This window comes from Martes martes (genome assembly GCF_963455335.1).
Source record: "Martes martes genome assembly, chromosome: 2".
In the NCBI taxonomy this organism is placed as follows: Eukaryota; Metazoa; Chordata; class Mammalia; order Carnivora; family Mustelidae; genus Martes; species Martes martes.
Window position 1 is genome coordinate 1,765,299 of NC_137889.1, and position 26,409 is coordinate 1,791,707.

General features: G+C 60.1%; 1 protein-coding gene across 3 annotated transcripts; it reads left to right on the forward strand.

The window, feature by feature from the left end:
- The first annotated feature begins 4,664 nt into the window (after window positions 1–4,664).
- Window positions 4,665–26,283, forward strand: CLN8 (CLN8 transmembrane ER and ERGIC protein). 3 transcript variants are annotated; one of them, XM_080794971.1, is made up of 4 exons: window positions 4,665–4,717; window positions 11,231–11,856; window positions 24,340–24,504; window positions 26,040–26,283. In XM_080794971.1, exons 2-4 carry the CDS (start codon window positions 11,287–11,289, stop codon window positions 26,172–26,174), a joined length of 870 nt encoding a protein of 289 aa, XP_080651097.1. In that variant the 5' UTR covers window positions 4,665–4,717; window positions 11,231–11,286; the 3' UTR covers window positions 26,175–26,283. The 3 variants fall into 3 exon arrangements, with proteins under 3 accessions (XP_080651097.1, XP_080651098.1, XP_080651096.1); XM_080794972.1 differs by lacking the exon at window positions 26,040–26,283 and having other exon boundaries at window positions 24,340–25,332; XM_080794970.1 differs by lacking the exon at window positions 26,040–26,283 and having other exon boundaries at window positions 4,671–4,717; window positions 18,856–25,332.
- The last annotated feature ends 126 nt before the right edge of the window (window positions 26,284–26,409 follow it).

Below are 26,409 nucleotides of genomic sequence, written 5' to 3' on the forward strand. Positions count from 1 at the left end.
GTTGGGTGACTCAGGCCTGGTTTGTCCTGCGCATGCCTGCCAGGTCACTAGGACGATCAGAGAGGCTCTGTTTTGGTCCAGTGAGTAGTCAGCACCCTGACCAGCGAGCAGGAACTCACCTGGCCCCTGGGGCCCCTCCACGAGCAGGGCAGTGCTGGGGCCGGCTCCCTCACCTTGGCCTTGATTCCGTTCCTTCCAAGGAGGGGAGAAAACATTGGTCGGAGGGGTGTTTGCTGATTGCGGCCAGGGGGTTTCTGGCAGGTGTCCCTCCTGCCTCTCCATCTGAACTCTGCGCGGCTGCCGGGGAGCTAGACCAGAAAGGAAACTCTCGGGTAAGTTCTCGTCGGGCAAGTTCACCAACCAGCCCCCTTGGTGGGTTCGCCAACCTCATAACATTCTACCTGCCTTTTTGTTTTTTATTTTATTTTATTTTTTAAAGATTTTATTTGAGAGAAACAGCAAAAGCAGGGAGAGAGGCAGAGGGAGAGGGAGAAGCAGGATCCCTGCTGAGCAGAGAGCCCGATGCGGGGCTCCATCCCAGGACGATCCCAGGACCCTGGGATCATGACCTGAGCCGAAGGCAGACGCTTCACCAACTGAGCCACGCAGGTGTCCCTCTACCCGCCTTTTTAAACACACTGAATCTCTATTTTCTTTTATATGCCTCTCTACGTGATTTCTTTTTTTTTTTTTTTAAGATTTACTTATTTGGGGGAGAGAGAGCGGGAGCAGGTGTGGGGCTCAATTTCATGACCCTGAGATCATGACCTGCACTGAAATCAAGAGTCAGACGCTGCTCAGCCAACCGGGCCACCAGGTGTCCCCTGAATTTGACTTCCGTATTACATTACACTTCATGTAGGGGGTAGAGAGGGCAAGTTCTGAGCACGTAAATTTGTTCCGAAACTAGTATCTGAGGTTAACAAGATCCAAGGGCTTCTACTTCTCCGCCGACAGGACTTACACGTTTCTCAGAGCTCCCCACATCCTCCAGGTCCCCGAGTACCTTCTGAAGCCATGCCAGGGGCTGGAACTGGCCAGACCGGCTTGGGGGGGAAGGCAAGCCTCTCTGCCTCAGGACTGAGTGTGTGACTGGAGGCGGTGCCCTGGGCTGGACCAGGCTCTCTGTGGGGCTGCACTATGGTACTGTCGTGTTCCTTGTTGCCGATCCATGCGCATAGGACGGTGGCAGCATCTCCAGGCCCCCTCCCCGCATCTCACCAGCTGTGAACACTGAAGGCGCCCACCTTGCCCGATGTCCACCAGAGGTAGGGCAGACGGTGGCCTGCTTGGATAGGCTCTCAAGAACAACCTGGCCTCCTGGCCCTTGAACAAACGTAATCTTTATCAAGGTATTTTTTTTTTTTTTAACGTTGGCTGTTGTGATCATCTGTTTGGCCAACCGAGACGGAAAGAGTCTTTGTGCCCCCAGGATAATGACAGTCATTAGCTCGCAGGTTGTCATTTTCCACAGAGAGCCCTGCCCTGGCTTAGCCAACAGGCACTCGGCAGAGCCCTTGATGTTCCAAGACTTGAGACCAGTCTCAGCTTTTTACATCTGTGGCTCAGAGGCATTACTCAGACCTTCCAAGGTCACACCACCAGCGGAGGCAGGGGGAGCCAGGTTCCGAGCCCTCGGAAAACCCTGGACGTGGGCCTCAGGCACCGTGGCTTGTGGTTCAAAATCATGCTTCTCAGAACGAAGAGGCGGACGCAGCAAGTACCCATTGAGGCAGGAGTGATTCCAGCAAGATGCAGTTTTCTTGGACAAATGTTTTTTCTTTCTAAAATGCTTTCATTTTGCCATATTTATTAGAAGAAAGTATTATCCATAACACTTGTTTAAAAATGCTGACATGGATTTTATTCAGGAAACTAGCACTGTAAGTAGGGTGCCCCTGTGGTGGGCTTTGCGGGGGGTGGGTGGGCACGAGCAGATGTGTGCCCAGGCGCTGGCAGCAGGGCAACACCAAGGCCAGGCCTCTCTTGCTGGGCCGGCCGAACAGCATTCTTGCAGCAGGCCAGGGTGACAGCAGCCAGGCGGGGGGACGCTCAGCAGGACTGACCATCCAGGGCAGAGCCCTAGATCCGAGGCTCGGGGTTAGAGGACCCCCAGGAGAGCCCATCTGGGAGCAGCTCCATGGAGCTGGGGCGGGCACCTACCCCTGGAAGGACCGACGTCGTGAGACTCCTGTGGAGGGGGGGGTCTGTTGTCTGCAGGTCATGAACCACAGTCCGACGCTTTAATTCCTGTTTGGAATCTGTCTCCCGCACAGCTAACTGAGCTCTCCCTGAGAAGCCCTTGGATCTAAAGCAGGGAACTTCTTCCCATGAGAACTTGGCCATCCCAGCTGCTGCTTATGCGCGGGTGGGGAGAGATCTCAGCAGCGCTCTGCTGGTGTCTCTTAAAAATCTGTCTTTTCCTTAACCAAGCCCGTATTGTTTATAGGATCAGAACGGAAAGGGAACATTGCAACAGTCCCCCCTCCCCCAAAGAGCCCATTTCTGTCGCCTCCAAACACCTCATCGCCTCATGTTTCAAAACTCAGCTTTCTTGTTTCCCTGCTGAGGGTAGTTAGACAAGTTCCTCGGCCTCACCCGTGCTGAGCACTGGTTTTCTTACCGAGGAGACATGCCGGTCCGCCTACCAGCCCGAGAATGTGCCAGACTCACGGGGCCCGAATGAACCATTTCGGAAAACCCTTGCCCGGGTGCCTCACGCGTGTACATCTGTCGTCGGAGGAGGTGAGGGACCCGGCTGGACACACAGGGGGCCCCGTGGGAGGAGAGTCCCATGGGTCGTGCGTGTGCAGAAATCAGGCTGCATTTTATTCAGTCTCTTGGTTCCACCTGGTTATTTATTACCAGTTTTACCTGCCTCTTTTTTATTTTTTCTAAAAGATTTTAAGTACAAGCAGGGAGAGTGGCAGGGAGAGGGAGAAGCAGGCTTCCTGCTGAGCAGAGCCCGATGTGGGGCTCGATCCCAAGACTCTGGGATCAAGACCCGAGCTGAAAGCAGATGCTCTACTGACTGAGCCCCCCAGGCATCCCCTGCGGCTGGTTTTTAGCACTGACCTCGGCACCACGCTTTAAAGACCGCAGAGTGGAAGGCTCTCTCCTTGTTCCTTATACTTCCCTAAGTGCTGGGGATAGAAGGGGAAAAGAACCAAGTCCCCCTTCACGCAGGTCACATTTTGGTCAGAAGACAGAAGATAACAAAGAACTAAGATAAGCATATAAAATTACAAAATGTCTGGGGAGTTAAGCCAGTAAAGAAAAGGCTTCAGTGGGGGGTTTTCAGGGGTGAAGGCCCTGCTGTATGGTACAGGGAGCCCCTGTGCCCCATGAGTCAGAGCCCCGGGGAAGACCCCAGAGCACCCCCCAGCTGCTGCCACGTTTCCCTAGGCTCTGAGGTTCAGAGGGTGCACAACAACTTCTCAAAGCGGGGGTTCCGGAGCCCAGGTCTGTCACTGCAGAGCCAGGTGTTTTACACACGGCACGGCTGCTCCTGGCTCTCCAAGCCTGGCCGTCTACGCTCAAAGACAAAACCCCCAATTCGAAGGCCCCGACTCTGTCTTTTGGGGGCTGGTCCTCGTACAGTGAACCCTGAAAGAAATCGGGGCCACAGGCAAGGGCAGCAAACTTTGCCTTTCCCCGAGAAGTCTTATTCTAGAGGCTTCCTTACCTGGAAGGTGGACGCAAGGACACCTAAGGTTTTGCACCCAGTTCACAGTTCATAAAGCTGTTTCCACGGATCATCTCACGATTATTTTTGTTAATAAGGAGCAGGTGGCCATTGCTAATGCCAGCTGCTGTTCCTGTCCCAACATCTACCTCTGGGCCGTATTCAGGGTGGACACGGCCTGTTTTCCGCTTCACAGATGCGGACTCTGAGGGCCAGGAGACGAGAGCTGACCGCTGAGACCGGGCGCCCTGAAAGGCTTTGGAAACCCCGAGCCGGTATAGACAACTTCGCCTCCTTCGTCCAGGGTCCGGGGTGGGGGTGACAGCCCCTGTTCCGGGGAGAGGACCCCGCCGAGGACGCTGAGGCATCCCCGCAAGCCTCACAGGGGTGTACGCTCACGCGCGCGCCGCGGAGACCCGCACCCGGACCGCACGCTGCGGGCACTCCCCGCGCCGGACGGAGGGTCGGGAGCGGTTGGCCATTAGCAAGCACAGGGCAGCCGGGGAGGTGCTACTGGGCGTGAGCGTCGCGGCCTCAGCTCCTTGTTGCGGGTTCAGACGGTCACCGCCGCGGGCCGGCCGGGGCTTCCGGCGCAGCCCTCCTCTCCTCTCCCCTCCCCTTCCCAGGCCGCCTCCCTGCGCTTCCAGAGTCTCGCAGGGGGCTCTGTGCGGTCCCGGTGGGGTCCCAGCAGGGGCTCCGCGAGGTCCGCTCCTACTCCCCCCCCTCCCTACAGACTCCCTTCTCCCCGGGTCATCCCGGGACCTGACAAGGGCATCCGGAGTCAGCGCACTCCGGAGAGGGCGGGAGGGCCGGCGGGGGCCGCACTTCCGGTCCGCGAACTTCCCCCGGGGCGGCCCCCCCGCGCGTGGTTCCGTCCGGTCCGGTCCGCCTCCCCCCCCGCCGCGCGTGGTTCCGTCCGGTCCGGTCCGCCTCCCCCCCCCGCCGCGCGTGGTTCCGCCCGGCCCCGCCCAGCGGAGGTGCGCCTGCGCGGTCGTGTTTGCGGCGGGGTCGTGCCGAAGGCGGCGGCGGCGGGTGAGTGCGGGAGCGGTGCGCGACCGGGAGCGCAGGGCTGAGCGGGTCCCGGGGCCACGGGGCCGAGCGGGCGGGGTGGGTCTCCTCTCCGCCGGGGCCGGGCCGGCGCTCCCCTCCGGTGCTGCGCTGTGTGGGTGCGCGCGGCCCGAGCCAGGCCCCGGCTTGGACTGGGAGGCGGGGACGCGCAGGGCAGGGCTCCAGCCGCCCGGGGTGCGAGTTACTCCGGTGCAGGGGAGCAGCCCCGCGTCCGGGGGAGCCCTGTGCAGGGGAGCGCCTCCCTGTGTGGAGGGGAGCTGTGTGCGTGTCAGTGCTGGGGCTCTGGAGGGAGCCGGGCCACAGCTGTGAGTCTTCCAGGAGCGGCTTCCAGGCCGTTTTCTGTGCAGGTTCTTGCTGAGCACCTGTTGTCCCTGAAAAACAAGCTGAGCGTGAGGTGTAGGGTGGAGCCGAGCAGTCCTGGACGGGGGCGGGTCTGGGGAAAGGCTCTGTACAGTAGGGTTGATTCACAGGGGAAACTGAGTCCCAGACTGCGGAAGGGAAAGCTGCAGGAGCAAGGTGGCGTGTGTGCGCCTGATCCCTTTTCATGGGGGAAAATGGGAGTTTGTATTGAGTGAAATGGTTGTACCAGCGAAGGATTGAACCCAGAGCAGTAGTGCACCCCGGAGCTGCCTTCGGGGGTTACAGAGCTTTATTTTTGTGTTTTTACACTGCTCATGGTTCCTAAATTTTGTTCCTTGAGTCTCTGTTTCTTTGGCTTTGGAAGAGAGACTTCTACACGCTACCAAGACACAATTCTCAAAATGTTGCAAACGTAATTCTCACGCAAAAGGGGGAGCCCACGTCAGTTACTTCGATCTCGGGAAGGTGGGCCCGGCGGGAAGACAAGGCCAGTCAAGCCAGTGAAGGAAGGGAGGGCCCGGATCAGCTCGTGGGGTTCGCGGCGCCGGTGAAGCCGCAGCCTTCGCACTGGCTCTTTCTCCCTGGGCGGAGAGGGACGTTACAGCCCCTTGGTGTCGCCGTCCAACCTACCACCCCACTGGGCTGACATGGCTGGTCCTAGGGGGCAGTGACCATCACCTCTTGCATAGTCTGGTAATCCTCAGTGGATGGGCAGGAAAAGCCTGCGACCTTCCTTCATCTTTTTTACTTCATTTCCAAGTTTTAATCAGTTATCACAGTCAGATAGAAAATACCGGTGCCCGTGACAGGAGCTTTAGCCCTCCATGAACTTGTCTGTGGGTGTCGGATGGAGCTGCTGGGGTCCGGGTAGCGGCAGATCCCATCCCTGGAGACGCGGCCGCCGGGTTGCCACAGCCCTGAAACTCTCATTCAGGAATTCTTTTTAAAAATGTCTGGTTCCATGCAATGTGTTAGCTTGATCCACTAAATCTTACACAAGAAAGAAAGGCGTGGTTTGTAGGTAGATTTTTCACAAAGACAGCGAAGGCCTCAGAGAGTCGGGAGTGGGACTCTCGGCCCTCCAGGAGCCAGTGCCTCCCGGCTGCCTCTCTCCCACCATGGAGAGGCAGAGCTGGAGTGCCCGGGCCCTGGAGCCTTCCACGGAGAAGGGCTGAGCATGTGCCACTGGGCCTCCTGGGGTGCCCGGGAGGGAGCAGTGATTCCGAGCTGTGACGACGCCTGCATTCCAGGCCACGTGAGAAGCCCTCCCACCTCAGGGGTGGGCATGCAGCAGCGGTACAGCGGTGACCCAGTGTCCCCCGTGCCATCTGGGGGATGCCGTCAGAAGGTTGTGGTCCGGCTGGCAGGCCGATAGAAGACAAGAAGAGGAATGCCACTCTGTCCCACCCTGTCTGCACCGCCTTTCTGGAACAGAGTTTGGCCGGTTCTGTGGGTGCAGGGATTCGGGTAGCATTGCGACACTGTGGAAGGGCCGGCAGTACCTCCCCAGGGCTCGGGGAGGCCGACTTGCTGCCCCAGCGGGGTCCCTGCAGGTTCCTGTGACCCTCGGCCTGGCCATGGTCGCTTGGTGGCTCCCCTCGTTGGAGCCTCCCGGTCCGGCTCAGCAGACCCCGAGACACCCACGGTGCCGGGTGAGGCTACTCCAGCACCGGCTGCTGGGAGACACCATGTGGCAGCTGTGTCGGAGCCCGTGAGGTCAGGTTTGGAGCCGGCGTGGGGATGAGAACGGGGGTGTTGGTGAGCTGTCCCTGTTTCTCTCACTGGTGCATCTGCCAGCCCCGACCTGGCTCTGGCTCTGTGCTTACACCCGAGACCGTCCCAGAACGCTGTCCAGGAGGCTCGCAGACCTGGCCGCCAGCCACAGGTGCACCATGTGCCCTTCGGAGCCCAAGGCTTTTCCTGGGTTCCTGAGCCCTTGCCACCAGTCCCCGTTGCCCAGGGCAGTGCTTGCACCGCCCATGGCTTGCTTTATGTGGGCCTCCCCCTGAGCCCTGTTCTTCCCGTCCTTGCCTCAGGGTCGCACTGTTAGGGACTCGAGCACGCATGGCCGCAGGAACGAGCCTGTGCTCCAGCCTCATCCTAAGCACTCAGGAGCCTGCGTGGTTGGCGAGCGGCCACTTGCCCCATAACTGCCCAGGACGGTGCACAGGGGCTCCCCTCCCGGAGCATCAGGTCCCCTCCTGTCCCCGTGCTGCTGGATGGGGAGCAGGGACGGCAGGAGGGGCAGCAGGAGACGGGGCTCACAGGGGCCCGCTTTCAGGGTTTCTCTCCAGCAGGATAACGTGATTTAATTGTATCTGCTCGCATGTCAAACCGCTCAGGTTCCGCTAGCCTGGTTTGGGAGAAGGAAGATACTAACCCATTCTACCTCCGAGTCCACGGTTTCTGTGACCAGATGGGGACCGGAGACCATGCCAGCCCAGTGGCTCTGCACCTGCCGCAGGCACCCGGCCACGCAGACCGTCACTCCAGGGCGGTCAAGGCAGAGTCTGGAGGTGGCCCCGTCGCGGGCGTGTTGCACAGGGAGGGGAGACACCCGCCCTTGGCAGAGCCTATGCCGGTGATCTGCATGCCGCAGGGACCGGAGCTCCGAGGTCCTTGACAGGTGATCCAGTCCAGAACAAGGGGGCTGGGCTTGGGCTCGCTGCGGAAACTGGAAACAAAAACTAAATGACCTAGAGCAGTGTGCCTGGCACATAATGGGCGCCTCGTGTTAGTAAGCACCGTCTCACTGTCCTGCATTTCTGTGTACACCTTCTGTTCTCATCAGAAACCGGGGCCCACAATGGTTGTGAAACATGTTTTCTTAGCCCCTGAGTAGTGGAACCAAGATCAGAACCCACTGTTTGTGTTCCTTGGGCCCTGGCCCCCCAGAGTCCCTCACTCCCAACCCGGAGCTCCCTGACTAACGCCTGTCGCGGCTGCTTCCGCTGGGGCGAGCCTGAGTCCTGGCGTCACGGGGCCCCTCCGCTTTCAAGGCTGAGGCGCCCCAGGAGTTAGATGACTTGGCTAAAAGCACATTGATGCAATCGTGGCAAAGTAGGAACGGTAGCCCGGATCTTGTGACTGACTTGGGGAAAAGTGCAAGAAGCAGTCTTGGGCGGAGTCTGTATTTTTGCAGAGTTGACGGTTCTGCCAGGGCAGCCTTGTGCTGGTCACTGTGCTCCCGAGCCCTGGAGATGGTTGGCCGGAAGCGGCTTGGCGCCTGTAAATGTCATAGTCCCCACTCTCGTGGGTGAGCCGGTGATGTACTGCAGAACCAGATTGTTCTGGGTGCTCCTATGGGGCAGGTGCAGCTGCAGGAGGGCACGGAGCAGAGGCTCCGGAAAACCAAGGTCAGCGTGCTCGTGGGTCCTAGGGAGGAAGGCACGCCAGGCCACCCCCATGCTGGGCCCCCCCGGGGGAAGCACTAGGTCCGGAGGCAGGGGAGGACTGAGACCATGGCCTTCGATGGGGTTTCCATGGGATGAGCAGGCACGACGGGGTGAATGATTCAGGACTGGCTGCTTCGAACCGTTTCGGTGGCTTCGGGCGAGGGGGGTGGCAGCCTGGGATGATCTAGGCAGAGGAACGCTGCTCCTGGTGTGGACGATGGGGAAGTGGGGCAGAGGGCGCTGCTCCTGGTGTGGTGAGAGTGGGGAGGCCAGGCTCTGATGGGTCCATTCCCTGCTTTGCTGTCCCCTAAGAGTGGGCTGGGCCTGGGCGGGCAGTCTCCCCAGGCAGGGAGGTTTTGAGATGTCAGAACATCCAGGGGGAGAGACGTGCACACACCTGTGCACAGGTCGCAGAGCCAAGCACTCTTGCCAGTCTGTACAAAGTCAGCAAACGAGTGTGGTCTCGTCCTTTCTCCCTAAATCAGACTCCTGCCCCCAGAGAGCCAGCCTACTTCAGAGGTCGTGTTCTCTGAGAAATAGGAAGACGAACACTTCCGTGACCTTGGACTTTGGTTCTAGGACTGTTACCAAATCCAGGTGTTCAGTGGTTAGAAACGGTTCCTTTGTAGTTTGGGTTAAACGAGCTAGTACTCTCTGCACCCTGACTAGTCATGGTGACCGTCCGGGCAGAAGAGCCGTTTTGCTGCTTTTTGCTGAATAGTCACAGATTGACAGCTGGTCTAACGCTTGTGGCTCTAGGCTCCGCTCAGCATGGTGTCTCCCGAGGTCAGAGAGTCATGGCTGCGCTGTGGGCAGCCCGATTCCCCTGCAAGCCTGCTCGTCATTCGCCAGATGTGGGGGACAGCCCTCGGCTCCCCGGGGAGGTGCCCCATGCGGCAAGCTCCTGCAGAGCTGGGGGGACTCAGGGGGAGCCTGCAGGCCAGGCCTCTGAGGCCCCTTGGTGAGCCCCTGATTCTAGGGTCCCCTCCCTGAAAGTCCGACATAGGGAACTTGTTTGGAAGACTCGAGACTCTGGTGTTCACACTTTAACAAACAAAACACGTCCAAACTTAGGTAAATTTGACTGGTGAGCGTAATTTGAAATCTGCGCCCGTGTTCAGTGAGTGCTTCTTGAGCTCGTCCTCTGTGCCGAGTGCTGGATCAGACAGTGGGGGTGCAGAGATGGACAGGTGGGCACGGCTCTGGGCTCCGAGAGATGCTGGTCAGGGGGAGATTGGGGTCCCAGCAGCAGTGGTCAGAGCACGTGTCTAGATACAGTAGTGGAGGGGCCGGAGGGTGGGTGGTCTGTGGCACTTGCTCTAGTCTGAGAGAACTTCTGGAGAAATGACACGAATGCTGAGATCTGAAAGGTTAGAGGGGCTGACGGATGGGGCAGGTGACGGACTCTGAGGTAGGGGACCCAGGAGGAGCAGAAGGCCAGAAGGAATAAGGGAGACAGGCTTTCAAGGAAGCAGAAGCCTCAGGAGGGCAGGAGCGGGGAGTGGGGTGCGGTGTGGGGTCCTGAAAGCACCGGGCTCAGACTTGACCGGCCGGGAGCACAGACCTGCACGACGTTCTTCCGGGGTAACCGGGGTCCGTTCTGTCTTCTTAACTAGTGTCACCCCTATGACAGCTGTCTTCTAACACGGAGGCAGGACACTTCTTAACGCTCCCGGAGATCGGATTTGAGGTTCCTTTTCACGTGATCTCCAAGTTTTGTCAAACCTGCGTGGGGATAGGAAGACGGTTGTTTGTGAAAGGAAATAGTTCATGTTTCTGGGCATTGAAAGAATGAACTTTTGTTTTTACGTTGTTACAGGGAATAGTCAGCAACATTTTCAGTTGAACATATTTCTTGGTTAGTCAGCGTGTTCGAGATATTTTCTCTTCCCGTAGGCAGCCGTTGGTAGGAGAATAGGAGTTTTGGAAACAGGCCGTGATAATCTCTACCCGCAGCCCTTGGGTCACGTGCCCCGTTCATGTTTTTATGGACAAAGTGGAGGGAGTTGTTTTCATGGTCAGAAGTGGAGTTACTTGAGTTGGAGAGCTGCACATGGCCCTGACGGTGATGTGGTCCAGGGTGGGAACCCGGCACCGAGCCTCGGGGAGAGCAGTTTCCGTGGTCCGTCCTGCGGTCCGCGGATGGGCATGCGCAGCCGCCCTTGCCCCCTCTGATCCGGGCCCCGCGCGTGCTTCCCGTGGGGGACCAAGGGTGGACTTGGTGCCGTGTGGCAGGTCAGCAGACGAGATCAGGGACCCAGGCTCTCCTGGGGTTATGGTAAGGGCTGTGTTCGTGATGGAGCGTCTGTGAGCACCTGCCACAATCCGCGGGTGTGGGAGGCCAGCCCGTGGGATGTGGGGCTGTGGCGCTTGGCCATGCCCCCGCCCGCACCATAGGTGCTAGCAGCCCTCCAGACTGCAGATGACCCCAGCCGGGAAGCTGCAGCAGAACCAGTAGCCACGTGACCGAATGCATGCACCCCGGGGAGCGTGGCGTTACCCTGGGTGGGCCCGCGGTCGGGTCCGGGATGGTGCATGCTGTTGGCTCCGCTCCTCGCCTGGTACAGGGCCCCCAGCAGGGTTCTCCTGTGGGGTCTGTGTGCCTTCAGTTTCGGGGAAGAGGGTGTGGAAATCTTCACAACAGTGGGGTGTCGGTCACGCTGGAGGGGGCTGTGGGCTCGCTCCTGCCTTGTCCACATGGAGTGACCTGTCCTCTCTGCAGGTTTCCGGAGTTCATGCGGACCGCCGAGGCCCCCACATTGACACCGTGTTCCTGGGATGCCCATGGTAGACTCTGCGAGGACGATGACTCCTGGGAGCGAGGGGGGAACGGCAGAGAGCGTCTTCGACCTGGACTACACCTCCTGGAAGGTCCGCGCCACGCTGGCGGTCGCCGGCTTCGCCTTCTACCTGGGTGTCTTCGTGGTCTGTCACCAGCTGTCATCCTCCCTCAATGCCACGTACCGCTCTCTCGCGGCCAGAGAAAAGGTCTTCTGGGACCTGGCGGCCACGCGCGCCGTGTTTGGCGTTCAGAGCACTGCGGCGGGCCTGTGGGCCCTGCTGGCGGACCCCGTGCTGCACGCCGACAAGGCCCGCGGCCAGCAGAACTGGTGCTGGTTCCACATCGCCACGGCCACCGGCTTCTTCTTCTTTGAGAACGTGGCGGTTCACCTGTCCAACGCGCTCTTCCGCATGTTTGACTTGTTCCTGGCCGTCCACCATCTCTTCGCCTTCCTTGGCTTTCTGGGCTCCGTGGTGAACCTGGGAGCCGGCCACTACCTGGCGATGATCACGCTGCTGCTGGAGGCCAGCACCCCCTTCACCTGCGTGTCCTGGATGCTCTTAAAGGTGAGCATTCCCGGCGGGACATGGGGGCCTGGCCTGTGGCGTGCCTGGACGACGGCTCCATGGGCGCTGTGCTCTGCGGTCCCCCCCAGACTGAGTCGCAGTGTCAGAGTCCATGGGGAGCTCCTCCCGGCTGAACTCTGTGTCCCTCTCTGTGATCGCTGTGGATCTCACAGGCTCCCAGCCCTTCCCCGGGGGTCAGTGTCCCCCACCTCCCTCGCATCTGGCCCGGGCAGCCATGTGGTGTGTCGGTGCATCTGCTGCGGGGACCTGGGTTGGGGGCGCGTCTTAGCCGTGGCGAATAGCGCTGCTGTGAGATCAGGAGGCACTCGCCGCTCCTCGAGGTCTTGGGGGCAGGTGTTGTTTGGGGAGAGTGCTCGGAAGTGGGATGACCGGGTGATGGGGTGGTTCACAGAGACGCTGACCTGCGTGCTGTCATGCCCCCGGCTGCCCCCTCCCGTGCCCGCGACACCTGCCGGTCCCGGTGTCTGCGTGCTCGTCCGCCCTGGTCTCCTGCGTGTCATGGATTCGGGCCATCCTGGCCGCATGTGGCGGGCCCCCATTGGCTTCTGTTTGCTTCTCCCTGGTGATCGGTGCCCTGGGACACTTCCATGCAGCTGTGGGCCATGCACGTATCTCCTCCAAACGGTCTGCGGCCTCGCGCCGTGTTCGAACCAGAGGTTTCTTTCCCCTCGCGCCGTGTTGTCCTGTTCCTGTGATGGAGAGCCGCGTGTTCTGCTCACGTGGTCTGTGGGTGCCTTCCCCCCACTGGGGCTTTTCAGCTCCACATGGTCCGGGTTTACTCGTCTCTCTCTCGCCCGTGCCCTTGGTGTTGTGCCCGGGCAGTCGTTGCCCAGACCAGCGTCGTGAAGCTCTGTCCCCGTTTCCTTCCGGAACCGCTAGTGTTCGGTCTTCGTGTGAGCTTTCGGCCCATCCTGACTATAGCGTCTGGTGTAGGAACATGGCCCAGTGTTCCCAGCACTACCTGTCGGAGGGACGGTCCTTTCCCTGTTGTAGGTTCTTGGCCCCTTCGTGGCTGACGAGCTGAGTGTCCGTAGCGGACTTTCTTCCGGGCTCTGGCCTCGGTGCCCGCATTCCCGCCAGCACCGTGCCGTTGGGAGCAGCTCTGTCGTACAGTTCGAACTCAGGACGTGTGGTGCCTCCATGTTCTCTCTCAAGGATAAGATGACCGTTTGTGGTTTTCTGCGGTTTCCTGTGAATTTTAGAATGGTTTCTCCTGTTTCCGCAGAGAGCGCCATTGTGATTTCAGTACAGACTGCGTTGAACTGGGGCTCATGTTGGTGAGCCTTTTAGTAAAATTTTCAGTTCCTTTACTGTGTCCTCAGCTTCTTGATTTCCTTTTGGGATTTTTTTTTTTTTTAAGCTTCTTCTGTCTCTGCTGAACTTCTCATTTTGTTCGTGCGTTGTTCTCGTGACTTCAGTGACCTGTATCTTCGTGACAGTTACGCATCCTTCTCTGTCAGATACATTTATGCCCAGTCCCTTGGGGTTAGCTTTTGGAGGTGGACCTTGGCCCAAGTCTGCGCTTGCCCGAGGCCGTTGCTGTCTGTGCATCAGACAAAGCCGTCTCTCAGGCTCCACACGCTGTCCTCACACAGAAGCCGACCCCGCTGGTTGCCCCAGCCGAAAGTCCTGGGCTCTCTGCTGGCTCTGTTCCTCCCGGGGGATAGCGGGCCACTGGGCCATGTGCCCCCTCTGTGTGGAGCTGGAGTGGGGGGCGGAAGCCACGGGGTCTGCCAGACCAGCCACTGCCTCTTTTCCCGCGGGCTGGGGCAGCCGGACCCTGCCAGACCCGTCAGAACTCCAGGACTGACCGGACCAAGGCCAGTCCTCCGCGAACCCCCGGGAAAGTTGGGGTGTGGGACACGTGCACCAGCTCCTTCCTCTTCTGGGGTCTCCTCCTGACCCTGTGCTGCAGGAGGGTACCCCCCTCCGTGTTGAGGGTGGCTCACGGCCCCTCGCACGCAGGAGCCTCTCTCTGATTTCGAATTTTTCACAAAGCGGCTTTGTGCCGAGCCCAGGTGTCTGCGGGCGGCTGGGTCTGGCTTTCCGCCCGCCGTCTCCCGGCAGCTGTCCCCGCTCGTGTGCCGTGTCACGCTGTGTCTCCAGATGCGGGGTTGTGTTACGACCCCAGGCTTTGGGCCCTCACACCCTCCCTTGTGCGGCATCTGTGGCCTGTTTGTTTCTGAAAGCATATTCTCGGAACCTGTGTGGGTCTTGTGTCCAGTCTTGATTCTCGTTTTGTTATCAAAACGTCCAGGCGAGACTCGAGAGTTCTTTCTTCAGCACACGTTTTTTTTTGTTTTTTTTTTTTAAAGATTATTTGTTTATTTATTTACTTGACAGACAGAGATCACAAGTAGGCACAGAGGCAGGCAGAGAGAGAGGAGAAAGCAAGCTCCCTGCCGAGCAGAGAGCCCGATGCGGGGCTCGATCCCAGGACCCTGGGACCATGACCTGAGCTGAAGGCAGAGGCTTTAACCCACTGGGCCACCCAGGTGCCCTTCAGCACATGTTTCTTGCTATCTTTCGGCTCACTGTTCACAGGGCATTTTGTATGAAACGTGAAATACCGCTTTTCCTTGAGCAGATGTCTGATGCCGGCACCACGGATGGGTCACGTCCCTGAGCACCCCGTAATGCCGTGGCGAGCTTCAGGAGAAAATCGAGAAGCGGGAAGACTCCTCGGAGCCTTCAGGTCCCCTGGGGTAGGCGGTTCGGGAACGTCGGAGTGAATTACCGTGTCCGCGGGCAGACCCTTCCCACGCAGCAGACGCTTGCAGGGCACGGGGCTGGTGTCTGGCCTCGCCGCTGTCGGCTGGGGTGGCTCTGCCCGGTGCCGCAGGAGGACGTGCGAGCGCAGGGACGGGTACCAGGGCGAGCGGACTGGCCGGACAGCGCAGGCAGCAGGGGGGTGCCGGGGCTGGCCCACGATCCCTGGCAAGCGTGCTGGGAGCTGCAGCCGCCGCTCCGTGGAGCCCCTGCAGAGCGCGTCGGAATGAGGGGTTTGGGGATGGTTGAGGTCCTCGGGCTGTGAAGATTGGGGGAAGGTTGGAAATCGTAAATGGAGTGGAAGCCAAGCCAGCCAACCTCTGAGCGACCACGGAGGCTACTGGTCAGCGGTGGGTCGTTGCGACGAGATGCCGTGACTCGGGAACCTCTAGTGTGTCCTGCCCGTGCCCTGCAGCTTTCAGTTCTCTCCTGTGGGTGTCCTCCCCACGGAGAGGGCCTTCCCGAGGACGGAGAGCAGGGGTTGTGACCGCCCCGTGTTCTCTGGCCATGAGCACGGCACCAGCATTGTGGTCGGCTGTGGTCGGGGGCCGTGCCGGACAGACAGGCTGTGGTCCTTCGGTCCTGTCCCATCCCCCCCCCCCCCCCCCGTACGGCCTGCTCGCAGGGATGGGCTGGACCGCTGTGGTCAACAGGGACCTGCGCCTTAGACGGGCCTGCGATACAACGCACATGTTCAAGAAAATGGGCGATTAGTTATACGGAATTCTTGTTATTTTTTGAAGGAGCGTCTTAAAAGAGAAAAAATCTTCTTGTCTCTTGCTAGTCCCTAGTGGTGATCGGCGTTGAACGGTTTCACAGATCTCTCTCTAGACTTGTGTGTCCTCTACCTGGGACAGGCATGGCCGGCAGCCTCTGGTCCTCGGCGTCCTCGGGGCGAAGGCAGACTCCGGTGGTGGGTGGGCGCGGGAGAGACGTGGCTCGATTTTTCTGCTGTCTCCACAGCTTGCTGGCTGCTGTCTGTGCAGGACGGACGAAGGGATCTCTGTGCTCGCTTCCTGACACCCTCACGGTACTGACTCTGCCTAGCCAGCGGACCCCAGCACCAGAACCGTACCCCAAGTTGGGGCAGCTTAGGGCAGGTTTCTAGATGTGCTGTTTCTTGTTGAGGTTTACCTCCTACTACACGTAAATAAACGGGGCCTACGGTATTGAAATCATTTTAAGCTTTAATTTTTTTTAATTTTTTTTTTAAAGATTTTATTTATTATTTATTTGTCAGAGAGAGTGAGCACAGGCAGACAGAGAGGCAGGCAGAGGCAGAGGGAGAAGCAGGCTCCCTGCTGAGCAAGGAGCCCGATGTGGGACTCGATCCCAGGACGCTGGGATCATGACCTGAGCCGAAGGCAGCTGCCCAACCAACGGAGCCACCCAGGCGTCCCCATTTTAAGCTTTTAATGAAGCTGCCAGGGTCACGCACAGTCGGGCTCCCGGGTTCAGGAATCTCCTGGACTGTCAGGTCTGATTTGCTGAGATAGCGAAGGACGTGCTGCAGGCAACAGACACCACCGGCTCTCCTCCAGCAGGGGTTTGTTCTCCGCATTTCCTTCTTGACTGATTCTAGAAGGTTAGAGTCAATGAACGAAAGGCCCAGGACTTGAGCCTCGGGATAACATTCGCCCACGGAGGATGGGCTGTGCTGTGAGTGGGGTCATGTCGGAGTCTGGGCATGTGTGCTATGCCGTGCTAGCCCCGGGAGCCAGAGCTGCACCGAGCAGGCTCTGTACGGGCTGTCACCGGTGACTTTGTCCCTGTCCCTGCTCAGAGCGCGTGGTGACACAGGACACGAGCTGACGGGGCCTGAGTTATGCTGAAGAAGGCTCAGTTTTCGAGCTCCGAGCTTTCAGAACTTAATTACTATGTGGACAAGTTCGTATTTGTGATGTGAATGTTAATAATTTAAGAAGGCCATGTTAGCGGTGAGGGGAATAACGGAGAAGAGCCCTTTGTTCTGTGAACTTGGGGGGAATGCTGAAGTGGGACGGAGTCCGTGCTGCTCTGTGTGAAGGAGGAGGTGACGGGGAGGTGGCCTCAAGGTGTGCTCTGTCCTGGGTCCCCCAGAGTTTGCGTACGTGAAGCCTCCTCTCTCCCACGGAGCCACCTGACTTCAGAAACGTCTAACTTTCTGCGTTTCTGTGCTAGAGGAGTGTGTACCTATGGTCTCCTTGTACAATCCCACAGAAGATACACACTCTCGTTGGTAGGAATCAAGTCCTGTGCCAGCTGCAGGCAGGCACAGGGGAGGAGATGCGGGCAATGGACCGAGCTCTGCAGGTGCGGTCCGTGCGGGGCCAGCATGTGCTTTGTTCCCGTGGGGAGCAGTGTAGCCAAGTCCAGTGGAGCTCGCACAGGCGAGCAGAGCCCATGCGTGCAGTTGGGGCCAGGTGTCCCCACCTGTGTGCGTCCAGGCTGCAGCCAGTGCCACAGTAGGTGTCAGAGGAGGGCACTTGAACAGTGCGCCCGTGCCAACGCCGGGTGCTGTCCGTCACCGCCTGTGGACCTGGGATGGGGCCACTTGGCAGGGTCCGTCCACACTGTTTCTCACCAGACTGGGGCATGCTGGAGTGCTGGGGCACCTGGTTCTTACTGATGGGGGGCTGACGGCCACGTGGCTTCGCCTTCGGACAGGAGCCTCGGAGAACCGTAGCTTCGCCCTCTGATTTTACAGACCAGTTAGCAGACACATTTGGTTTTGTCCTCCTGTCACATGGCCGTCAGGACTGATGAACACGGATCTCCGGGTCTCAGCTTCCTCCCCGTCCCTTCACTGTGGAGGGGCCGCGCTTGTTTTGGATTTGTGCCTTGGCCCTGACTCCTGCGTGTTTATCACTCCCACGGAGCAGGGCCCACGGGAAGCGCGTGGTTCTGGTCCCCCTTAAGTGGCACCAAACACAGGGTTGGAGCAAAAGAAGTACTTGGTGATCATGGGAAATGCCTGCAGGGTCTGAAGGTGGCACGCTGCGTGAGCACGGCCGTGTGCATTGCTGCAGACTCTGCGGCAGGCCGCCCACGGGAGGCCCGAGAACCGCGTGCCCGGAGAGGGAGCGCGCAGTTGGAGCCTCCGCGGGCCTTTCTGTGGGCCCTTCCTTCCTCGCTTCCCGTCCTGCTCGTGTGCACGCTCTGCCGGGGTGGGCAGGATGCCTCTGTGGGGTGTCACACTGACAAGGCGTCAGCCGACTGGAAAACACACACGCGTACGTCTGCTCTGAGGTAGCGGACCACTCAGAGGTTTTGTGCAGTAATTTTTGGGTAAGTTCACTGTATTTCGGACAACAGGGGAGTTTTTGTTTTTATTAGTTTATTTTTCCCGAGTCGTCAGGCCCATGGATTCTTGTTTTCCCGGGTCAGAGCCACATGGACACGTTTTTGTGCCGTGAGAGGTCAGGAGTCCGTCCTCGTTGTTGAAAAAGCACCTCTTCGGGCTTGGTTTGCTGCGTCCCCTTCAGGACTTGGCAGACGCACCTAAAGTGCAGCCCTTCCCTTTCCCGAGGCCACGCTCTTCAGCCCGCTCAGAGCTCCTTCAGCAAAAAAGATGCTGCCTGCCCACCCTGGGGGGCCACCTGCGGCACAGAGCTCCTGGGGAGGTTTTGTAGCTTGGGTTCAGCGAGACAAGGCTGGAGAGGCTGCTTTGTGGGGGGTCTGAGAGGTGCTGGAGTGTGGTGCGTGGCTGTCCCGGCGCCCGTCTGTCCCAGTGGCGACGGTCCTGGTGCTGGTGAGGTCCCACCTTGGTGTCCACTATCTTATGGGCCATCGTCAAGTTCTCTGTTCAGTTTTGGCTACGACTCTTGGAAACTAGTTGAGTGTAAATTTAATTGTTTTAGGGAAAGTCTGCGTCTGCCTGTGTCCATGGGCCCCTGGGAAGGAAGTGTGGAAACTCCAGGCAGGACACATGTGTCGCCCTCCACGTCCCTCCCCGGCTGCGGTGCTGTGGGAGCTCATTGGTCGGTGTGTGTGGTCAGGGTTACGTGTGGACCCTGCGGGGAGCCTGGAGACAAGATTGGACACTGCTCCTAGGAGGGACTGCGGGAGGGAGTGGAAGGGCCCCGCTGTCCGCGCATCCACGCGGGCCGCTCCATCCTCCAGGAGCCCCGGGGAGAGGAGGGCACGCGCGTGCGGGGACGTGCGCGGCCGCGGGGACGGTGCGGAGAGCCGCGCAGGCGGAGCGCTGACCGGCGTGTGCTCTGTCCGCAGGCCGGCTGGTCGGACTCGCTGCTCTGGAGGGTGAACCAGTGGCTGATGGTGCACATGTTCCACTGCCGCATGGTGCTGACCTACCACATGTGGTGGGTGTGCCTGCGCCACTGGGACGGGCTGCTCGGCAGCCTCCACCGGCCGCACCTGGCGCTCTTCCTGGCCGGGCTCAGCCTGCTCACGCTCGTCATCAACCCCTACTGGACCCACAAGAAGACACAGCAGCTGCTGCACCCCGTGGACTGGAACTTCGCGCAGCCCGCGCCCAGGAGCAGCCGGCCCGCCGGGGCCAACGGCCAGGTGCCGCCCAAGAAGGGGCAGTAGCCGCGGGGCCCAGACCGCATGCGCTGCGGCTCCTGCCCCCAGGCCCGCCGGCGCCCCCCGCACGGCCCCCCAGACGCGCGCTCCGAGCCCAGCACGGTTTCCGGGTCCGAGCCACCATGGCGTGCGTGTAAATTTCCATGCAGCCACCGCGTGTTCTGGAAGCCACGGTTTGCTTCCGGGGGCGGGGTTTTGCGGTTATGACTCAGTTGTCTGCTGTGGTCTGTTCCTGTACACCTGCCTGTGCGGGACCCTGAGCAGCACTGAGGAGGGGTGGGGGGTGAAGACCGGGCCACGGGCTCCCGTCCATGGCTCTGTGGCCGCTAGTGTGGTTTTCTGGTCCCACGGTCAGCGTGTCATAGGTCCTGTCCAGTCGTGGTGTCCCACTTAGCTGGAAAGACCTACCCCAGGCTGGTAGGGTTTCCTGTTTGTGCCCCTCGTCAGAGCGCCCTGCGTGAAGCGTGGGGTCCGCTGTGCACACGCATGTCAGGCGGTGCAGGGCCCTCCACCTGGGACTGGACCCAGCCTGACAGGAACATGCGCGACAGCAAGGCCTGCGAGGCTTGTAGGTCAGGGCATCTGTAGGAGGACAGAAGTGTGGATTCACGCTCTGTGGCTCACTTGGCAAAACAAGGGAGGTGTGTGGTCATCAGGTTTGTCTGGACCGGAGAACCGTCTTAAATAGACCGAGTTGCCGGTGGGTTCTGTGGCTGGTGTTTCTGGGGGTGTCCAGGCTGGGCAGCCATCGTCTTCTGCTGTGTGCTGAGGGCTGGACGGCAAGGCTCCCTGTGCAGCAGCCCTTGCTGGGCTCCTGGAGGTGGGTCCTGAGGCTGTCGCCTTGTCCGTGCCATGCCTGGTGGTGGTAGTTAGAGCAGCCTGGCACCTGTGCGGGGAGACATGGGCACCCCACTTCTTTTTTTTTTTTTTTTTTTAACAGAGATCACAAGTAGGCAGAGAGGCAGTCAGAGAGAGAGGAAGGGAAGCAGGCTCCCCGCTGAGCAGAGAGCCCAATGCGGGGCTCGATCCCAGGACCCTGAGATCATGACCTGAGCTGAAGGGAGAGCCTTTAACCCACTGAGCCACCCAGGCACCCTATGGGCAACCCACTTCTAAAGCTTGCCAGCCTCTCTGCCCTTCCCAGACACCTGTGTCCCCGCGGCAGCGCCTCCTTCCAGGGGGCGGCCCCCAGTGGGTGTCCATCAGGCCACGAACACAGGCACAGTAGGTCTGCGAAGCCACATTGCAGATGTTAGGAAGGTGGGGCCGTTGCAGCTCATGACACGTGCGGAGAGACCCACACACGCATCTCATTCTGGCCATGACCGTGCAATTAAAAATTTATTTTTTATCGGAAGTCCCTTAAGACAAGTTTGCAAAAACCATGTGTTTATTGGTTGTGGGGATGCCCGACCTGCGCTCACCCGTGACCTGGAGCTCACAGGGCCTTGTCCTCAGTGCTGCTGCCTCGACTCTCGGGTCAGGCTTAGGTCAAGATGTGCAATACCTATTTATCTCCTTACAAGACGTGCCGTGGGGGTCAGCAGTGCCCGGTGCGCCGCGTCCCCGCAGAGACTGCCGGAAAGGCCCGTGCTCCTGCTGCCCACGGTCACGCGCTGTCTCGCAGAGCTGGTGTGGCTGGTGTTTTCTGACAGGACGGAGGTGTAATAAAGTAACTTAAGTTTATAGACCCGAAAGGATGTCAGTTCTTGTCTTTCGATACCGTCCGCATCCGTGCGGGTCTCCTGTGTCGGGGGATGCAGACTGATGCTCCATCTCTGCTCAAAATTTGGGTTACGGTACGAAGTATTTAGCTTCTTTTCTTAAGAAGATTTTATTTATTTGACAGAGAGCTCCCATGAGCAGGGGAGGGCAGGAGGAGAAGTAGGGTCCCTGCCGAGCAGGGAGCCCGATGCGAGCCTCGATCCCAGGAGCTCGAGATCGTGACCGAAGCCGAAGGCAGATGCTTCACCCGCTGAGCCCCCCAGGCGCCCCCACCTTCACTTTTGTCTGAGCTGCATGAGGACTTGGACCTTCCCCGGTTCCCCCTTGACGCCCTGCATCTTCACAGAGATGCCGTTTTCGCGCAGGGCGAGGCCAGGGAGCGCGGGGGCTCGCCCCCACCCCCCACGTCAGCGCTCCCTCCGACCGCGGACGCTGTGAGGGACACAGAAGCAAACCTGTCTGTGTAGAAAGAGGTGTCTGAACCCAGTGGACGGAGGGCCACGCGCCGTCACTGCCCAGGGACTGGCGGTGCCTTCCAGGGGGTGCGGCCCCGCCCGGGCTCTGCGCTAGCGAGTGCGAGACTGAGGCTGCGAGCGGAGAGGCCCCTGCGGCCGGGGCGGCGAGCGACTCCGCATCTCCTGCGGGGGGGCGCGCACGGCAGCCGGAGGCGCTGGGGTCTTGGGAGTCGGGAGGGCCTGGCAGCGTCAGCCGGACTGTCCTCGCCTGGGCGTCCAAGGGGGAAAGCTGTGCCCCCAGTGAGGACGTGGGCTTTCCAGCCTGGCCTCGTGCGGAGGTCACGCGTCCCGGGTGAGCGCGCGGCCCTGCGCTTCCTCCTGGGAGCCAGGCTGTGATGTTCACGGTGGGGACGCGGACCGGGCCGAGGGGGCGGAGCGCGTTTTCTCTGCCCCCACCCCTGCTAACCTGTTCCTGAGCGCCCCGCGGGCAGGGGGCTGTGCCCCTGTCTCTCTCCGCAGACCCCAGGCCCCTCTGAGTGCCCCGCACGCCGCTGCCGCCCGCAGCTCTGGGCCGGGGACCCTGCAGGTCTGTTTTCACAGATGGACGTCAGGAACCTGACCCGCCGCTGGGAGACGTGAGACAGCCGCGCATCCCCGGGCGCCTTCTCCTCTGGCGTCGGAGCTGAGGTTGCCAGCGGTCAGCTCAGGACGCCAGACGACCGCCGGTGGGTCCTTGCCCGCTGATAGAGTGACAGCCCGGCTCCCAGGCGACCGCGTCGCTGAGGGGCGGGGTCTGTGTCCGCCCGTCCGCGTAGCCGCGGTGCCTGGCATGGGACAGCGGGTGAGGGACAAGCAGACGCAGAGCCCGGAGCCGGCCGTGGAGAAGGTCCCTTCGGAGAGCTGGTACTCGCCAGCATGTGCGAACAGATCATTCCAGACGGGGCGCGGTGGGGGTGGCCGTGGGGGGTGTTCTTGGTGGAGAACCGGAGTGCCTGGAAGCTGTCTGAGCCGCCGGCAGGGCGTGTGACGGTCTTCAGGCCTCTCCGGCCTGTGGGTGTCGATGTCACTGTCGTCAGATGGTGTGACACTACGTAAAGTATCGTTAGATGTCTCTGTCCTCCCAGGAACCCGCCTGCCCTTTGTTCCATCCGGTGAACACGCGTGCGGACAGCAGCAAAGCAGAGAAGTCCGACTCATTCTGCCTTCGTGCCATCGGATGGTGCAGACATCCCCTGACTGGCCGGTCACCCGCCAGGGCTCCCGGGTGGCGGTGGGTCCCTTCCTGACCCTGTAATCGTGCTCGTAGCCTCCTACTCGGGCTGGCCCGGGCTCGGCACTAGTCAGACGTCCTGACAGGTGCGTAGGTCCCCCAACCCCGCGCTTCGGCAGGAGGGACACAGAGCCCCAACCCCAGGATGAGGTGCAGGGGTGAGTGGGGCCGGCCTTGAGCCTGAGGGCCGGCCGCCCCCCATGCCGCGGTCAGAGCACCTCCGTGCTTGGGGCCCCTGAACCAGGTACGTGTTGTTTCCTGCCCGCACCCCGCTGCCCCTTCCCAGTGGAGTTCCTGTGAGCTTGTGGGACGAGCGGGAGGTCCCCATGCAGCAGCTGCGGCTGCAGGACCCCGGAGCCCACGCGCGAGCCGGTGCCCGCCGCTGCCGGACTGACACCCAGAGCCAGGGCTCAGGCCTCCTGCGGGTAAGCGGACAACGCCCAGACTGTGACTCACCCCGTGTTACCGTTTGCTTCGCTCCAGTGGGGGAGCTCACGGGTTTGAAACCGCTCGTCCCCTTTGTCAGTAGCTAGAGCGTGACGCACGTGTTGTCTTCCCGGGTCTCGTCCAGACTGCGGCGATGGGAGGGATCCGGGATCCTATTGTCTTCTAATGACGCGGAACATAGAATGTTCTGGAATCAACTCCAGGGTATCCAGAGCCTGGTAGTCTGCTTTCAAGACAGCCAGAGCGCTGCGTCAGGAGGGTGTGGGTGGGAGGGGATCCACACCCTTCTGGAGCTGCCCGACACCTTCCCCGTGAGGGGACTGTCCTCACCTCCGTGCCACGAGCCCAGAGAGGGGAGCGGAGGTCTCTGTCACTTGGCGTACGGTTCACCTTCAGCATCCGGAAGGGAATAGTAATGTACTGGGCAGTGGTGAGGGCAAGAGGACGAGACAGAAGCAGGGGTCCGCAGACTCGGGGTCAGCCAGCACCGTGACCTCGGCCTCCCCACGTCCTGGCAGGTGGTCACCTGTTCGGGCAGCCAGTGCCGACAAGGGCCTTGGGTTTCGCGTTATTTCGTTGTTTTATGCCTCCAGTCTCAGAGCAGCTGGAGGACCCCAGATATTAACCCAGAGGTAGAACCCCCCGCTTTTGAACGTCCGCATCCTCAGTCTCCAAATTCCCTGTCGACATTCACCCGGGAAAACTTTTCCTGTACCTTGTAACCCTCCCAGTCACGGAGATCGTAGAAGGCAGAACCAGCAGAGCGAGAGGCCACACTTCAGCTGTGTCTTTGGTTCCTGTTACGGTAACTCGGTTCTTGCCCAAGAAATTCCCGAGGCCATTCGGTCCACCCCGGAGATTTTATTTCCACGCGACACAAACCCAGAGTGCAGACCCCTGGGGCCACAGAAGCCCTCTGTGTGTGGAGCCAAGGTTTGGCAGCGGGAGGCACCCATGCCAGGACCCCGTTTTCTATCTTTTATAGTTGCACGTGTCTCAGATGTGAGACACATAGTCACTTAAAACACGTAAAGTTCAGAAAGATAGCTTTCTCACCGAAGTGATTTTTTTTTTTAAGATTTTATTTATTTATGAGACAGAGATCACAAATAAGCAGAGAAGCAGGCGGGGGGTGGGGGGAGCAGGCTCCCGGCCCTGAGATCATGACCTGAGCCCCCCAGGCGCCCCTGATTTTCTGCATTTTAATTGGGAGCCAGTTATGGGGATGGTGGTCAACCAAGGGCTTCAGTCGGTGCATTTCCTTCCCAGGTGAAGACGCCTGAGAGCAGAGGCCTTTCCTCCCTTTCCTGCCTCCTGCGGCCTGGGGGGCAGTCGTGGTCCTCGTCACAGAGGGGACAGCACGAGGACCAGGGACAGCGGGGCACACGGCCTTCCCGCACAGTCCAGGCCACCTGCATCCGGACGGCTTATCAGGTGAGACAGACCGGGTAAGCCCTAGAGCCACCGTCGCGACGTAGGGTCCGCTAGAGGGACACCACGTTCAGCCCACTGTGTGTTCGTGGTCTTCTGTTGGGGCTCAAGGGAACGGGTGTCTTTAGCCCTTGGGGGAGGACGTTTCCGACGTGAGACTAGAACTTTTTCAAAATTATGTCTCTTGATGGGAGGGGACGCTGCGGGGACCCTGGACTCCACACTCTCCTCCCAGCGCTAACATCAGACTTAGAGAACAGTTGGGAAGAGAGCCTCTCCCGTCCCTCCTTCCCCGAGTTCCGCGCACATGGCTTTTCCCCTGAGCTGGTGAGTGACACCGGTGAGGGATGACAGCCACTTACGCTCAGAGTGTCCCTCAGCGTTGGTGGGTCTGGTGTGTCTGTCACAGTGGGTCGTGTGGGGAGGGATGGGGAGCGTGTAAGCCCGTGTCTGCACAGTACCAGCCGCCGACGCTCGTGGCACCTGCTCTCCGGAGCCCACTGTGACGCCGGCCAGCTGTCCCTCCTCGGACGCCATTCCTCCTTCTGCGTCCGTTGTCAGGACGAGCCTCATCTTCTCCCCATTCATGTTAGTTACTAGTGCGAGTTCCTAGAGTCTTTGTGCTCTGACCGTGGTTACAAGAGCCAGAACCAGGGGCGCCTGGGGGACTCGGTGGGTTAAGCCTCTGCCTTCGGCTCAGATCATGATCTCAGGGTCCTGGGATCGAGCCCCACATCAGGCTCTCTGCTCAGCGGGGAGCCTGCTTCCCCCTCTCTCTCTGCCTGCCTCTCTGCCTACTTGTGATCTCTGTCTGTCAAATAAATAAATAGAATCTTTAAAAAAAAAAAAAAAAACGAGCCAGAACCAATGAACGTTCAGGTACGTTCTGAGGCTCAGGGTGCCCCCATCTGTGAGGCGGCCGCAGCTCACGCCGGCCCCAGTCCTTGCGCTCCCCCTCTCCTCGCTTCCGACCACTGCCGTACTTCCCCAGTGTCCCCTCTGTGTACTGTCCCTGCACTGGACTCCGCCGTCCCTTCAAGGACGTGCTCCTTCTAAGTGAGGGATGGTACGTGGAAATGAGGCGACGGGACGTGCTGGTTGTGCGCAGACCGTTCCGACGTCAGACCCTCCTGCCTGCAGCGCCAGCCCTGCCCCATCTCGGGCAGTGAGCACGGCTGCACGGCCTCGGCAGTGACACGCGCTCCAGCCTTCCGTGGGTACGAACCAGGCTCGGGATCGCTTCGTCTACGGGGCTGCCCAAGCACGCCTGCCGCAGGGTGGCATCTCGCGTGCTGTGTCTCAGCCTGAGGGCGTCTCCCTGAGAGCGGCTGGATCCAGTGCCCCTCCCCGCGCCACGATCGGGTCCTTCTCTGGCGAACAGTTGGCCACTGGCCATTGCTGCTACGAACATTGGGGTGCGTGTGCCCCTTCGGGTCACCACGTTTGTATCTTAAGGGTAAATACCCAGTAGTGCGATTCCTGGGTCGTAGGGTAGCTCTATTTTCAACTTTCTGAGGAACCTCCGTGCTGTTTTCCAGAGCGGCCGCACCAGCTTGCATCCCCACCAGCAGTGCGGGAGGCTCCCCTCTCTCCGCATCCTCGCCAGCACCTGTCGTTTCTTGTATAGCCAAGCTGTGGAGAGAACCAAGGTGCCCTTCAACAGACACGTTTAGAGAAGACGTGGTCCGCGTACGCAGTGGAGGAGGGCCCCGCCATCAGAAAGGGTGAACACCCGCCGTTCGCATCGACCCGGACGGGCCTGGTGAAGTCAGTCAAGCAGGGAAAGTCCATTATCACACGGTGTCACTCGCTTGGGGGGCATAAGGAACAGCGCGGAGGACCACAGGGGAAGGGGGGGGGTTGGAGAGGGAGATGAACCGTGAGAGACTATGGAGTCTGGGAAACAAA

Coding starts and splice junctions, on each gene's coding strand:
- CLN8 (XM_080794970.1), top strand. CDS start 11,287: ATGCCCATGGTAGACTCTGCGAGGACGATGACTCCTGGGAGCGAGGGG. Junction 11,857..18,855: donor TGTCCTGGATGCTCTTAAAG/GTGAGCATTCCC, acceptor CTCTGTCCGCAG/GCCGGCTGGTCGGACTCGCT.